The 14150-nt window shown below is 44.5% G+C and overlaps 1 protein-coding gene across 1 annotated transcript in view; it reads right to left on the reverse strand.

Moving 5' to 3' along the window:
• The window catches only part of acap3a (ArfGAP with coiled-coil, ankyrin repeat and PH domains 3a), a 41795-nt gene extending 29812 nt beyond the window's left edge, over positions 1-11983 (reverse strand). Inside the window, exon 1 of the mRNA XM_076167025.1 lies at positions 11802-11983. Coding sequence (XP_076023140.1) covers positions 11802-11848 — 47 coding nt within the window. The 5' untranslated portion in view covers positions 11849-11983. The remainder of the gene's footprint in view (positions 1-11801) is intronic.
• Between the last annotated feature and the right edge of the window lie 2167 nt (positions 11984-14150).

Raw genomic sequence — 14150 nt, forward strand, 5'->3', positions numbered from 1 at the left:
AAAAGTTTTCATATATAATAATGAATTATCTCTGCAGCTCCACACTATGTCTGTATCGGAGCGTTGAGGAACTTGAACAACACGTGTGCATATTTTCAGTCCCTCCCGGGGAGGGAGACATTAGTTCTGGCATTGACCAACAGCCAACAGTTCACAGGCAGTAAAGCAGCCAGGCTTGCAGTCCCTGAGCAGGGGATAACATTCCCATTTAATGTGAGCAGATGAATCCCATCTCCTCAATGTGCACATGATGAGAAGAAGAGAGGATCATTCTTCAGCAGCAACACTCAAGTCAAACAAAACTCCTGCAGCTCCAACACTCTGAAGTTATTCCTACAAAACCCTGCCAGGCCTGCTCAGGGTCACACCAGTGCAAAAGTCCAGGGATAAAAATTCAATCAATTCATTAAAAAAAAGTCACATTCAGGCTTTGACAGAAAAAAACAAGTACACTCAATAGAGGTCATACCTCCTCCAAAGCCAAACAAGCCGACACAAACTCTGTCTGGTTCTAGTATACTACCATAAAAAGATAAAAGCCTATGATGGATTTATCTCTGTAAGTGTTAAAGATGCACAACATTTAGCAAGCTTCTGTATCAGCATTATTTCAGTTACACATTAGTGATTGTTGCACGTTTCTGCCCTCCATTAATGTGTCCCCTATACTAGAGCCGACTCATTCATATCGGGACCAAATGCATCTATTGATATTCTATAACCGGTGGAGACATCAACTTATGTATCAAATATCGCGGCAAGAGAGTTGTTTGTTTTTCAAAGTTCCTGGATCATATCTGCACCAAATGTAATGGGATCCTCCCTCAACCACGCCCCAGCCTTCCAACACATTCCTCAATGTCCATTCCAAAATTTTGAAATACTCTCGATAGCAAAACGTACAAACAAACATGTATTTACCCACAACTACCTCAATTACCTCATTCCTACCAAAAGTAAAGTCAAAAACACTAGCTGCTCTTTATCACATACCTCACGTACAGTAGATACAGACTGCCAAACCTTGACTCCTGACCCTGCAGTGACCCTGCAATGGTAACTTGACCCCTGGGGAGCGAGCAGCTGCCACCGGCCCCCTGACTGACGACCCAGAGCTGCAAGAACTGGGCGAGCTTGCCAAGGAACAACAGCCAGAAGCCTCCAACACAGCATGTGTCGCTTCACAACCGCAGAAAAACGAGACACGGAGGCAGCAGCTGAGCGGAACTTTCCCGCTCTTTCTTTACACTCAAGAGGGTTCAATGTGAATGAAAATGGCATCCAACTGAATATGTTTACTAGAGCCAAGCAGAGTGAATAGAAAAATTGGTAGAGTAGATCATAAAAGCTTCTTGTTGCTAAAAATACATAAATGCGACAAGTATTTGCTGCTTTGTTGTTGCCCTGTGATCCCAGATTTTTTCTGATGTTTAAACAAATCTAAAATAATCATAAATGGCCATTTTTAACTGACAGATTTAAAGGAACCTGACCTGCATGAAAGTCTGACGTATAAAATACAAACTGAAGCAGAAGAAGAGTCGACCGGTCCAAACACGTGCCTCCAAACGCCATAATTATAAGCTGTAACCCACAATGCAGAATAAACTCACAGCTGAATCTACGATGGTTTTCTTTTCCGTGTCAGCCTTTTCACTACTATTCCAAATCTGCAACTATGACTCAGCCATATTTAGAGATCCAAATACATTGCATCTTATCCAGTCCGAGAAAAACTGCTTATTTCAAGTCGTCTTTTCAGAGTATCCTGGGACATCAGCGTTGCCTTAGTGACCGTGTGGCTGGATGCTGCAGTCCGTACTGGCTGAAGGCCTTTGGAGGACACGGGAGAAAGAGGTCAGTGGGGGAAGGTAGGAGCTACACTGGCTCACACCGCAATTACCTGAAAGTATCTAATGTTACTCACAAGGCAGTAAAATACAATGAAAATCAATTAGAGCATGCACAAACTTTAATTATGTATCAAGTGTGCATACTGATGATCAGTCGTGATGCCTGTGGCTGAGAAATTGGAGTTGGAGGACGTGTGAGATGTCTATAACAGGCTTTCCATCGACAGTCAGTGACTTCATATCAAGTAAAATTTGTAGTCTGGTCCTTTTTTTCCACACCGCAGTCATGTCCCTTAAAGCCTCAAAGCTTCGGGGGTTTGCCTAATAACACATCTCCAGTCTCTCCCCAACACAGCAACCACAGCAAAGGGGATATAGGAGATTAGTTGTTAATAATCGTGCCATTCAGTGCAGTATAAGCTTTTTTTTTTACAAGATTCCTTCGTTTCGGAACCAGTAACTACAATTCCTGAACCATTTTTTTGGTGTCACATTTCATCAGAGCTGCTCTCTGATGGTTAAGGAACTAGTGGGCAGTTTGCAAGACCAAACTAAATAAAACACTTGTTACGTTTCCTATATTTAGCACAAAGCATACATTTGGCACATGGAATTACTAACTCACCTGAAGCAATGATGAAACTTCAAGCACTCGGAAGAGATTGAGAAATTGGCTGAGGGAACATTCCAGCTTCTACTCTCGGTAGTTCCCAGTAAAGTAGTTTCTAAATTAGTGTCAGAGGGCTTTATAAACATTGATTTTATCCTTCCGTGCTGAACAGTGAATTTGACAGCAGCTATGTGGTGCGGCCCTCCTGAACTTCCTTTCTGCCAAGAGTGAACTGGAATGCAGCTGAAACAGGGACAATGAATGGGAAAACTGCCAATAAGTTCTGTTTGACCTTGATGCATGGGTCAGTGGTGAAGTCATTTTGGAAATCTCATAAACAGCATCTCCCACTTTGATATCAGTGCGGAGGGCAGGAGAGGCGAGATCCTCACTGACGGGGTGAATGGAGTTTACAGTTACAATTTTGATAGTGAATTTAATAGATTTGTGTGATTGTTAGATGTTACACACATTTGCTCATTAGAGTGTTTTCCATCCATTTCACAACAATAAACAGCTTTGGCTCAAATCAATAATTACAAAAAAAACGATACACACTAGTCACTCAGAAAATAACTTTCAACCTGATTCAGTTAATTTCTAGTTAAATGAGTTAATTGAGTGAACTGTAAATGACAACACAGGCAACCAGAGCAAATTTAGGCAATTTTAAAAGCAGCTTATGAATTGATCATGAAAACATTTGTTTTTGAGTAATCATCATCATCATCTGTCCTCTTCGGGCCTAGCGGCACATAGGGCCTCATTTTTGAGTACTACAATGATTTAATTTAGCTGATCAAAGCTTCTTGGACGTATTTAAAGTCCAAAACCAAAGTGTTAAAACACTCTGACTGTATCATTTGGCACTGAGCCGGGGTGAGGGCTTTAATATTTGATATAATTAGGCTGTTTGACAAACCAGCTGGGTGTGTAGTCCCCATCCATCAAGCAATGCCAGCTCCATCCATCCCCCTTCAGCCATGGAATTAGGCCACCATCGCCCATGGGGAAATGGCACTTCAGACGGGGAGCAGAGCCGTAGCCAACAAAGGCAACCATGAAGAGGAAATGTGACAAAGATGAACCCTTTCGGTACTACAATGCACCACACCACTCAGATACTTTGGAACTTGAATGTACGTCTGACAATGTGTGTTTATTAATACCTAGGATGCGAGAGGTTGAATCAGACAAACACAACACTGTTGCTTGAGTGGATATGGGCGGGATGCTGCTGATCAGATATAGTTGGGGGGGAGGAATGGGAGACTGACTGGCCCAAGACAGGTCAGGATATGAGCGGTCTCAGCTGGAGGAGCAGGATTATATTAACTTGGGGTGGTCCACAATGACTTCAACACACAAAAATGTCAATGAAGATATTCAGAGGAGAGAGATGCATCATTTCTCACACATAAACACACGCACACACAGACAGAAGCCAGCAGAGGAACTACTCTGTCAGATCTGGCCTGGACAATGTTCCATTGAACGGTGGGAGACAATATGTCCCATAGACGTGTTGCTCACACACTACTCTTTGGGCGCCAAACCAGTCTGCCTGCGTAAATCAGTGCAGAATAGAGTTCTGCTCACAAAACTCCAACCCGACTTTGTAACGCCCTGACATTTTGGCGAAACAGCAGAATTCCCTCTGTGAAAACCCCTCGCGTACACAGTCGTGACGTGTCCGGCAATGGTGGGGCTGAGCTGGGAGTCTTCCCGGCATTTCTGTGGGCTAAACACGCAGCTTGGCTTGCACTCGAAAGACATACCAGACGTGTGAAGCATTCAGCTCTTTCCTGTCTGAAAACTTGAGATGGAACTCGCAGAAACAACAGTTGATACAACGGGGCTGCTTCCATGTGGATTACGTTAACAACCGTTTGACGCATTCTGCTTAAAACACGAAAAGTCTGCTGTTTTACATTCGATCCAAGAGTTGTAACGACACAAACTAAACTTTCATGGAGACGGAGCCTAAACAGCAGATCCATGGTTCATATTAGCGTGAGGAGCTGCTCATTCACATTACCCACCCATACATCACATGAATGTCACAGCAGTGCCCACTGAGAGATAACAGGAGAGGTGATGGATCTGCTCACTTCCTTCTGTCTTTCCTACAGGTGTTTCCTCTTGTCTAAAGTCAGCAACATGCTCCTGACGTCAAACTATGGCACTCTTCCGTGACCCTAAACCCCTTTCACCAACAGGCCCACACACCCGAAAGTTGACTCCTGACTGGAGCGTGACACTGTCAGCAAGGAAACAGGATCCACGTAACCTGCAGCACAGTCAGTGCTCTTCCATGTTAGTGGAAAAGAAAACGACAGCATTTTTATTTCTAATCTGTCGGCGACACTTGATGTGAAAAACAAAGACAGAGCGCAGTGCAACCTGACTGACCTCAGCGGGTGACGGTGGAAAATGGCTCGGTAGAGAACGACAACAAGTCCTTACTGCAGCACAGCAGAAGTATGCTGAATTGTGAGAAATAGTGAAATTGAGACACGGCTCATTGGTCTCTCTTTACCAAAACCACACTCTCCAGGGAACGCAAACAACAGCGAGAAAACAATGAAAAAGCACTTAAGCCAAAATCTAAATGAGGCTAAATCTAATATTGGACAAAATGCTGACTGTGTACTACAAATACATGTTCAGACATTTGTGTAATGACAAAATTGGGCAGAAAAGGTTAAAAATAGTGAGAAAATCTTGGTCTATGGTCTGAAAACAACAACATCAGCCTTGACATAATCCCTTGAATGTTCAGAGGGTTTAATGTGAGGAAAAGGTACAAAAAGCTTCTCAATACGTATATAAATCAACAAGTAATCTAAAAATCAAAAATCTACCATATTTGGAGATTCATACAAAATACTGGACTGGAAAGTCATTTGAGGGTTTTAATTGTAGGAGTTGGTCACAGTGAACACTAGGTAAGAGTCTTTCAAATGTATTGTGCAACCATAAACAGAGTCGGGTTCACATAGTGACTCAGCCTACAGCAGACGGGTTGGGTGTCACGATAGGGGAGTCAGCGACCTCATCACAGGCTCCCCCAAGCTCTGCCCTTTACACTGGACCCGCTTTCAATATTCGAGCAGAGTGACGCATTTCCTGACCCATCCCTTAGACCCAGTTCTGGCCCAGCCGCGACCAGGACGTCTGCCCCCGCTCACAGAGGATGGAAAGGAAAAAAAGGGGGGAATGAGGCAGAGAGAGAGAGAGAGAAAGGGAGAGAACAAATGAAAAACAGATGCGTGTACACGTGTGATTCAGCATTTCAAAACTGAGCAGAACCAGCGCTGGCTTCCAGGGGAGCCAAACGCTGTAACTTTAACTCTTCTTCCCTCACCGGATAACGGCTTCTTAAGTGTACTACAGAACAACAAACTACAATCGCCCCATATTCCCCAGCTGGTGACAAAGAGCCAAGTGCGGTATGGTTGAAATCACAACTTCTTTCAATAACTTCATCTCATTTCCTGACCCAAGTGTTAGACAGGCAGGCGACTGGAGAAAGGGATGATGTTGACACACCTGGAAACTCCCCCGGCCACTTTCCCCCTGCGGGATGACGGCTTTCCGAGCAGCGGGGTTATCATGGGAGAAGTTTCAGAGACACGCCATTAAACAGCGAAATCTGTTAGTCATAACTCTCGTGTCAACCTTTCCACTGGTCCCAGGACACACGAGGATTCGACTTTGTGCGATGACGGATTCACTCATCAAGGGTCTGATAGTGTTACAACAAACCAGCGAAAAGAGGTCACTGTGTCCCATTTAATGTCCCCGGGACACGTCGCCTCCGTCTGAAGGACAAGCAACGGTAATGAACAACTGAGAGGCGGGATGCACGGCCATTACGCGGTGAGGAAATTGGAAATTTCCCAATTAGCAATCTGTGCTGAATATAAAACACGGGTTGATGAAATGCTGGCCGGGCCAAACGGCATGGCGGCAGTAATGAGAAAACCTGATATAGATTAATCTGATTTGTGAATCCTAAAGCTGAAGCCTCTGCACTGCCTTTCTGGGTCACGCACTCCGGAGAGCTGAAGCAAAGAATTTTAAACAATCTTGGCTCTTGAAGTAATTCATGTGATGTGAAAGCAACTAAAAAAAAAAGAAAAAGACTGATCCAAGTGGAGGGGAAGAGAACAACTCTCGGCTGCTGCCTCGTCCTATTATGTGAGACTTTTCCTGTAGTAAATCTGAAAGGCTGTGCTGTTCAGTATGGATAATCCACCAGGGACATTAGTCAGAATATTTATATTAACTCAGAATTATAGTCCATTTGACAAGGCATAACCGTCAGCCTGCCACGGAGTCACGTTGCAGTCGAGGATTAACTCCCCCCCTGCGCAGGTCAGAGAGGGTCAAGTGTGCACAGATGATACTAATCCAAATATGAGGGAATCTAGCAACCTGTTGTTTTGCTTTCGTACACGGTGTGTCCTGTGCCAATTGTTGCACTGACTCTGGATTTTTACAGCAACAAACACACAGATACGCTTCCTCTGACGCTTCCAGTCATCGATTCCATGGCAGACTCACATGACCGAGTCTCTGTCCAGGGCGGGGGGTGGACCTTCTCTTCCAAACACAATAAGACATCTGATATCTGCGCCCCATGCAAAATTGAGATCAGATGTTGGGTCCACATTACCATAATCCAATCTGCGAGGGTAAACAAAATGCTGAGTTCTTAGCGGCGTTATCGAACCATACTGTGAACAAAGCCTTTGATTGTCAGGGTTAAAAAATCTATTCAGCGTGTTTGTGTGCAGTGCCCCTGCCCCACATTAGTCATCACCGGTTTCATTCACGACGGCTTGTGACGGGAATACTAATGCCAATTTACGAGCACTCATCCATCGTTTAAGGCTCAGGATGTCGCCATGGTGCAGATTCAATGTCTGCAACGCAGGCCCAGCAACCTGTGACGGCCAAAAAAGGGGGAGTGAGAGGAGACGGGGTGATGGCACATTTGCCAGTTGTGCCAGTTGTGTGGTGGTGGTGTCAGGTCCTGTGTTTTGTTCTGGCTCTAAACTCCAGGTCATTGTCACCTCTCCGGATGTCCCTATAGGAGCAGATTAGCACTCAGAATGCAGCGCCTTGCTTCCCGTGGCTCTTTGTGAGTGCTGTGTGTGAACCGTCTTGCTTTTCATTAAAATGAAATGACCGGGACGGCCAAGGCTCATGCGGCGAGCCCCCCCGCCCCCCCTGCCTCCTCCTTCAACACAAAAGGCTCGCCGATGAGATCATCCCTGCATTTTAAGCATGTCACCGGGGTTTAATCTGCACTGATAGGAACAGAGAATCACCAATTAACTGGCTGGAAACTCAACCAGTCGATGCGCTACAAAAGCAGCTACTTCACTCTACTTTTATATCCGTCTGTACATTTCTGAAGTTTGAGAGAAATAAACTACAATTCAACACAATACATAAATACATGCTACTTTATTATCTGGACATAATGAGAAGAGCTCATTACTTTCACATTGCTTTGTTGGCTACTTTCATCTTTCTTGCTGGTAAAAAACAAACACTTTTTTGAAATTATAATGAGAAATCAATGTCTTTGATTTCCAAAACACTATTCGAGAACATTCTAATAATCTACATGCAGCCTCATTCTCACAGCTGTGTCACATGCTAGGGGAAGAATCTGGGTGCTCCAACTAGAAACCCCCTTCATCTGGATTTATTTTGAAAAGATGAAAGCGTTTCCTTTTGTTTGCAATGGCACTAATGGCACTTTGCCTTCTCAGCAGGGAGCCAGCAATGGTGTAGCTGGTGATTAAAAAAACTACTACTGTCCTCTATCATTAGATCAGTTCCCTCACATGAATGAATGCATGAATGGATGACACCAATTTGGAATTTGTTTTCAGGTGTGACACCTATGCATCCGGCCAAATATGGACTAATCTGGGATTAAAGCGCACAACCATCACACTGCCTCACTGCTGCCTTAATCCCTACCACTTTCATTACCTGGAGCTGTTGGCTCCGGACCTCAAAGCTCTCGCTGACAGTCTTAACGAGACGGTGAAAACAGTAAGGGCCGGCTCCTTTGAGCTTTTAAATCAAAGACACGGTGAAATTGAAAACCTGTAAACAAACTCATATGGGCGGGACAGATGGTAACAAAGCAGGTAGTTAATAAATACGTCTAATGTGGACATCACAAGCGGTCATTAAAATCATGCAAAACTGGTCACATGTGCTACAGTTGTCTCATTATCAGCAGCAGTGTGATAGCTGTCAGCTTATTAACATGTTTTCCCAATTACAGTAATGGTGTGTGTCCCCCATTCATGCTGACCAAAGCCACAACCTCAGGGGCGGGGGGGGTCTGTCAGCTGAACAGAAGGGCCACTGACACAGGCGGAAGATGGAAGGAGGTCAGTATGAAATAGAGCAGAAGCGACGAGGCCACACGGTAGAATTTCCTTCCAGCTTCGTGCAGCTGAAGATGCAGATCTCCCAAGAAGGCGAGAAACATCTTCAAGACCTCGGAAAGACAGACATGCATGTTCAGCAGAAATACCCATCACAAGCATGAGCAAGATGAATCTCATCCCCCAGACTCCCAGCATTGAGGCTTAGGTTTAAAATAGAGACGGGCTCGAAATGTGTTTGACAATGAGTCGAATATAGACGACGTGGATTAAGTATTAAACCGCCTCATCTAATTGCAAAATAAATTGTTTCCCAGTTTTCACAGAGATGAGATGAGTAGTATCATGAGTAGTTGCTTGTTCAGTAAGCCAAACAAACCGTGAACTGTAGGAAATCTTGCCCAGTCCATATTTAGTTTGCTGTTATAGATTCAGATTCCCCATTTTGTACAGACTGAATCATATATTGTCCATTAAATACACACATTTTATGTCCCTTTACAAAGCAAGATGTTACAGCACATTCTCCGCATTCCTCCATAGCAGGCTCCCCCCCCCCGCCGCCCCCCCACTCCACTCTGTCATCTGACTTTGTGTCACAAATCCATCCATCCAGTCACTCTCCCACAGATGTCGGAAACACACACACACACACACACAGACACACACATACATACATACATACACGCACTGGCTGAGCAGCACAGGTCAGTGGCCTTGGAAACTCCCCGGGAAGGCTCTCTGTGAGTCAATGACAAGCACGTCACTGCCGGGGGGGGGGGGGGGGATCATCAGGGTTCTCTGCTCTGGGCCATTCAGACTCAGTGAAAGGAGTCTGTCTCTCAGCGGAAGCAAGACACTCCACTGGACAATAGAGATATTCTGCTGAGGGACACCAGAACGGAGCACCAAGGTTGTTGAAAATCCGGCCAAATTGCACCAGGAGTGTAGACAAAGTATGCTCTAAAGTTTCACAGTGTCCTTTTTAAGTAGTAGTGCCATGCAAAACAATAAAGGTGAGCTATAAAGCGTGGACAGTGCAGCTACAGAGTCCTTTTCTTCCCAGGCGATGTGACTGTGACCTTAAACTAACATGTCAGTGGGGAGGAAGCAGCTCAAACGTCACATGTTGCCAATGTTGTGCAGGAGCAAACACAAACACATGGCATCATCCGCACTGTTTTCCAAACCACATGTGGCGAGCATCAATGTTTGCAGCGATCTCGCATCTGCCCGAGTCTGAGTATCCATAGAGACAAAACACAGAAATACACACCAAGAAGCAAGACACAGTTTGTGAGGTCCTGGAGTGGTCAAGTCCATTCATCACTGTTTGAAAGTGCTTAGACAGCACTGTTCTCCAACAGCAGGAAAGCAGGGGGAGATTAATCTCATCGTGAGCGGGGTCTTTGCTTCGGTGGTCTTAGCTCACCGCCGGTAGCAGAAGCCCGCCACATGTGCGACGTATTCACCTAGAATGGATTTCCTGCACAATGTTACATGTGTGGGAAGCAAAGACAAGCGCAAATCCTAAAAGTGAAAAGCTTTGATTTTCCCTGCATTCATGGGCCCACTTCCTTCCAATCATCCACCTCCAGAGTTGTTACATAACGCGCGTGTGCTGCTTTTAGGCACACAAAGGCACCGTTTGAATGCTCTCTGAAATCTCTGTTACAGGCGTCAGAGGCTGGAAAAACACGCTTTAACTTTGTCTCTTTCGCCGTCCCCGCAAGGCATATCAAGGCTCTTTGCAGGAGATGAAAGACTCTATATGCAACTCTTAACCTACACTGGAAACACATTCACTATAGCTTCATTTGGAATCTTGTTTGATCCTCCTCCGCCAGTGGAGAAGCTCTGGCTTGGCAGCACATATTTTCATTCCTCATTCACAGCCCCTGTCAGATATGAGATAACTTCATCCGCCCATTCATGTTGTGAAAAAACAGACAGGCATTTTCAGGGGAGGGAGGGAGGGAGGTTGATGCTGCAAATAATGAGTTCGGTGACTCTTAGCATGCAGCTTGCCTCACTGCCTCCTTGGCTCACTTAACATATGAAACAAGCAGGGAGAAGGTCTGTGTAAATACCCTTCAGTCAGCTTTTTTCCTGAGATCTGCCTTTCTCCAGCACCAGATGGCAGTCATTAAGGTGCTGCTGCCAAGTCTGGAAGTCTTTGATTTGGTGCACAGATTCTATCTCTCTCTCACACACACACACAGATGTGTAAAAGGACCCGGGCTAAGCAGGACTTCCCAGGCTCAGAGACAACCCCTCGCAGTACTCCTTGGAGGCAGACTGGGCCAGGTTTAGATGTGGGTGTAGAGGAATTCCTGCCTTATTTATCTAACCTTTGGTTCACGGCAGTCACGGGCTGCGGCTGGGAGTGTGCACGGAAACCTTCAGCCTCCTCCAATCCGATGATTAGTGACACTGTTTGAACTGCATCCTCTGGGAAGTAGTTCATTATGAGGGATGTCAATGCAAAGTTCAGATGAATTCCTGATATAAAAGCATGTGGATAAATAATTCCCAGCATTCCCTCTGCTGATTTAGGATTACGATCATTTTGGAAATTTGACAAGCCGGGGGCAGATGGTTTGGATCTGAGCAGTCCGGAATCAGTCCACGTGACAATTCATAAAGCTGCATGGCTCATTACCACGCACACTCACACACTACTAACGGATGACTTTTACACACAAATGCCAACAAGCCTTATGCTATTTCAAAGTGTCATTGTAATCCAGACACATTGTATCGGATCAATGCATTAATGTCAATAACAGCCAACCAAAAAGAAACAACCACATGATGACGCACTACACCCCGCAAATATCAAATCTCGCTGCATGTAACAGAATTGAGGCGATCAATGTTTCAACCAGCAGATCAATCAGAGAAACATGTTCTTACCTAAATCGGGGTGAATCTTTCACACATTCTTCAAAATCCACCGTCATTTTTGAGGATGGAAGTAAGTTTTACGCGCTTAAAATGCGGCTTTCATCTCTCTAAAGCGAAGATGTGGATATCCGAGAGAGTGATCCTCTTTCCGCAGCTTCTTTCCACTGTGAGTGCCGCGTTCTGATGGTCTGGGATCTGTGGATCTGATTCAGTACAGCACACGATGATGCATTCAGGGACTCTTTTCTAAACTCCGGCTTTTAGGTGTCCGGACATGGAGAGCGAAACGAGAGCGCAAAGGAAGGACGGTTCTTCTTTGAATTTTGCGAGCAGCACTTCACTCTATATTATTTTTGGACGTTGTGAGCAACATATTATATCCCGTTTTATGATTGAAGTTAAACAATTGAAAACTACTGAGCACACAGGTAGTGATAGAACAGAGAGGAAACATCATTCACGTTGTAGATATTAAAATAAATGACCGAAAACCTTTTGAAAAGAACACCTTATACTACTGTAGTGCACATGCTATTTAACAGAGTAGTATACCAAGACACAACTAGTTTCGACTGTCACAGCCCTGCAACTTTGTATGTAAGTAGAATTCCCAAGAACTTTAGTATTTACGACAGTACGGGAACGCAACAGAATCCTCGCCTGACGTCACAATTCAACTCACGGAATTTAGGGTTTTTTTCTTGATCTGTCTCATGGAGGATTAATAATTCCGTGTTATTTATTCTTTTGATAACAGAGAAGGTACCAAACCATTTTAGACAAACATTTTTGGATTCACATTACTAATGCAACAGAAAACCCTGAAACATTAAAGCGTCACACACTTACGTGTCATTATAAGCAAAAGTAAGAAAACTGTGATCAGGCCTGTGCCACATACTCATAGCCTCAGATTAGTTTATATATCTACACATTTAGAAGAAGGGTATAATGGAGATGTATTTATATTGTGGCACAATGATGCAATTTCTTTTGAATCCCATCTCTTGTTCTCTCTCTTGCAATTAGATCAAAAAGGCCAACTCACTGAATCTAACAGCCTGATTCTGAACACAAACTTTCACATAATTAGGGCTTCCTTCGTCTTCTTACTTGTTCATTCCTCTAGCACAGCTGTTAAATGAGGATACTTTAAGTGCATCCATTTCCACACTAAGGCTATTATTAATTCACAGGAAATGGGAATGCTGAGACGGAGAGAAAGAGTGGCTGCTTGGGAATTCACTGAAGGTTTCATAGAGCGCCATTGTTCCTCCTGATCCTCTGCTTTAAAAAGGCCGTGGCTCAGGCTGGGAAAGGAGATCTTTGTCTTGACTACATGTACAGTAGTACTACATTTAAACAAAACCAGGGGCCGTCACCAGATTTATGTAGCAATGTCAAGGCTCTTCACTGGCTTCAAGTAGTAAACCAGGTGACAGTGACAACAACAATACAGGCCTCACACTTCTTAATTGTCGTCCACTGCTTTGGGACTAAATTTAGAGAAATCAAATCAACAGCAAACCTTAGATCAAAGCACAGGCTGTTTCCCTATGAAGCTGTTTTCATCAGAAAGTGCAGAATGATAGTGAAGCGTTACGCTGGGAGCAGGCATTACATATCTAACACTTTCTGTATTTTATTGTGGCATCAAATGATCTGATTATGTGATGAACTTGCCCTTCATGGCACTTTACTGGCAGCTGCTCTAGCAGTATAGAGACATGATAGTGATAGTGATTTAGATTTGAAGGTTAACTGTTTACATTTTTGATACAGCTTATCAGACTGGATAAACTATTTGGATGCTTGATCGTGTAAATACTGCAGAGTAGTAGAAATGATGATATCATTAATGGACAGTTCATGACCCGCACCATGCTGTGCTTGTTTCCAACACACCAGCAGTGTGATATCTACAAAGAGCATGCTTAAGGCTTTCCCGCCTTTGTGCGTGAAGAGGAGAGTAGAAGAGCTGTCGACTCTCATGTTTGCTCACATGAAATGCCCTCTAATGGCAGACACAAGCACTACTGCAGGGGGTGGGGGGATCACAAGGAGAAATGTGTGAGTTTCTACAAGGGTGACCTACTTTTGCTCCCCACTCCTCCAGTATGGCTCTCACTACTCTTTGGTCTGCAGGCTGCACTGCTGAGCCCACAGCTTGTAATGTTATCCTTTTTGACTGCAGGTGCAAGGCTGCGCAACTCGCTACCAATGAAGCGAAAACCTCTGCCACGAGCGACCCGTATTAAGCATGGGTATGTGGTCTCGGCACTGCTGCACTCCAACATTTATTATGCTGCAGTATGACTACTGCATTGTAAGATGAGTGAATGTGTGCGTGACCTGGGA

The sequence above is a fragment of the Genypterus blacodes genome, unplaced genomic scaffold (assembly GCF_046128005.1).
Source record: "Genypterus blacodes isolate CSIRO-AG114 ecotype Tasmania unplaced genomic scaffold, CSIRO-AGI_Gbla_v1 ptg000156l_1, whole genome shotgun sequence".
In the NCBI taxonomy this organism is placed as follows: domain Eukaryota; kingdom Metazoa; phylum Chordata; class Actinopteri; order Ophidiiformes; family Ophidiidae; genus Genypterus; species Genypterus blacodes.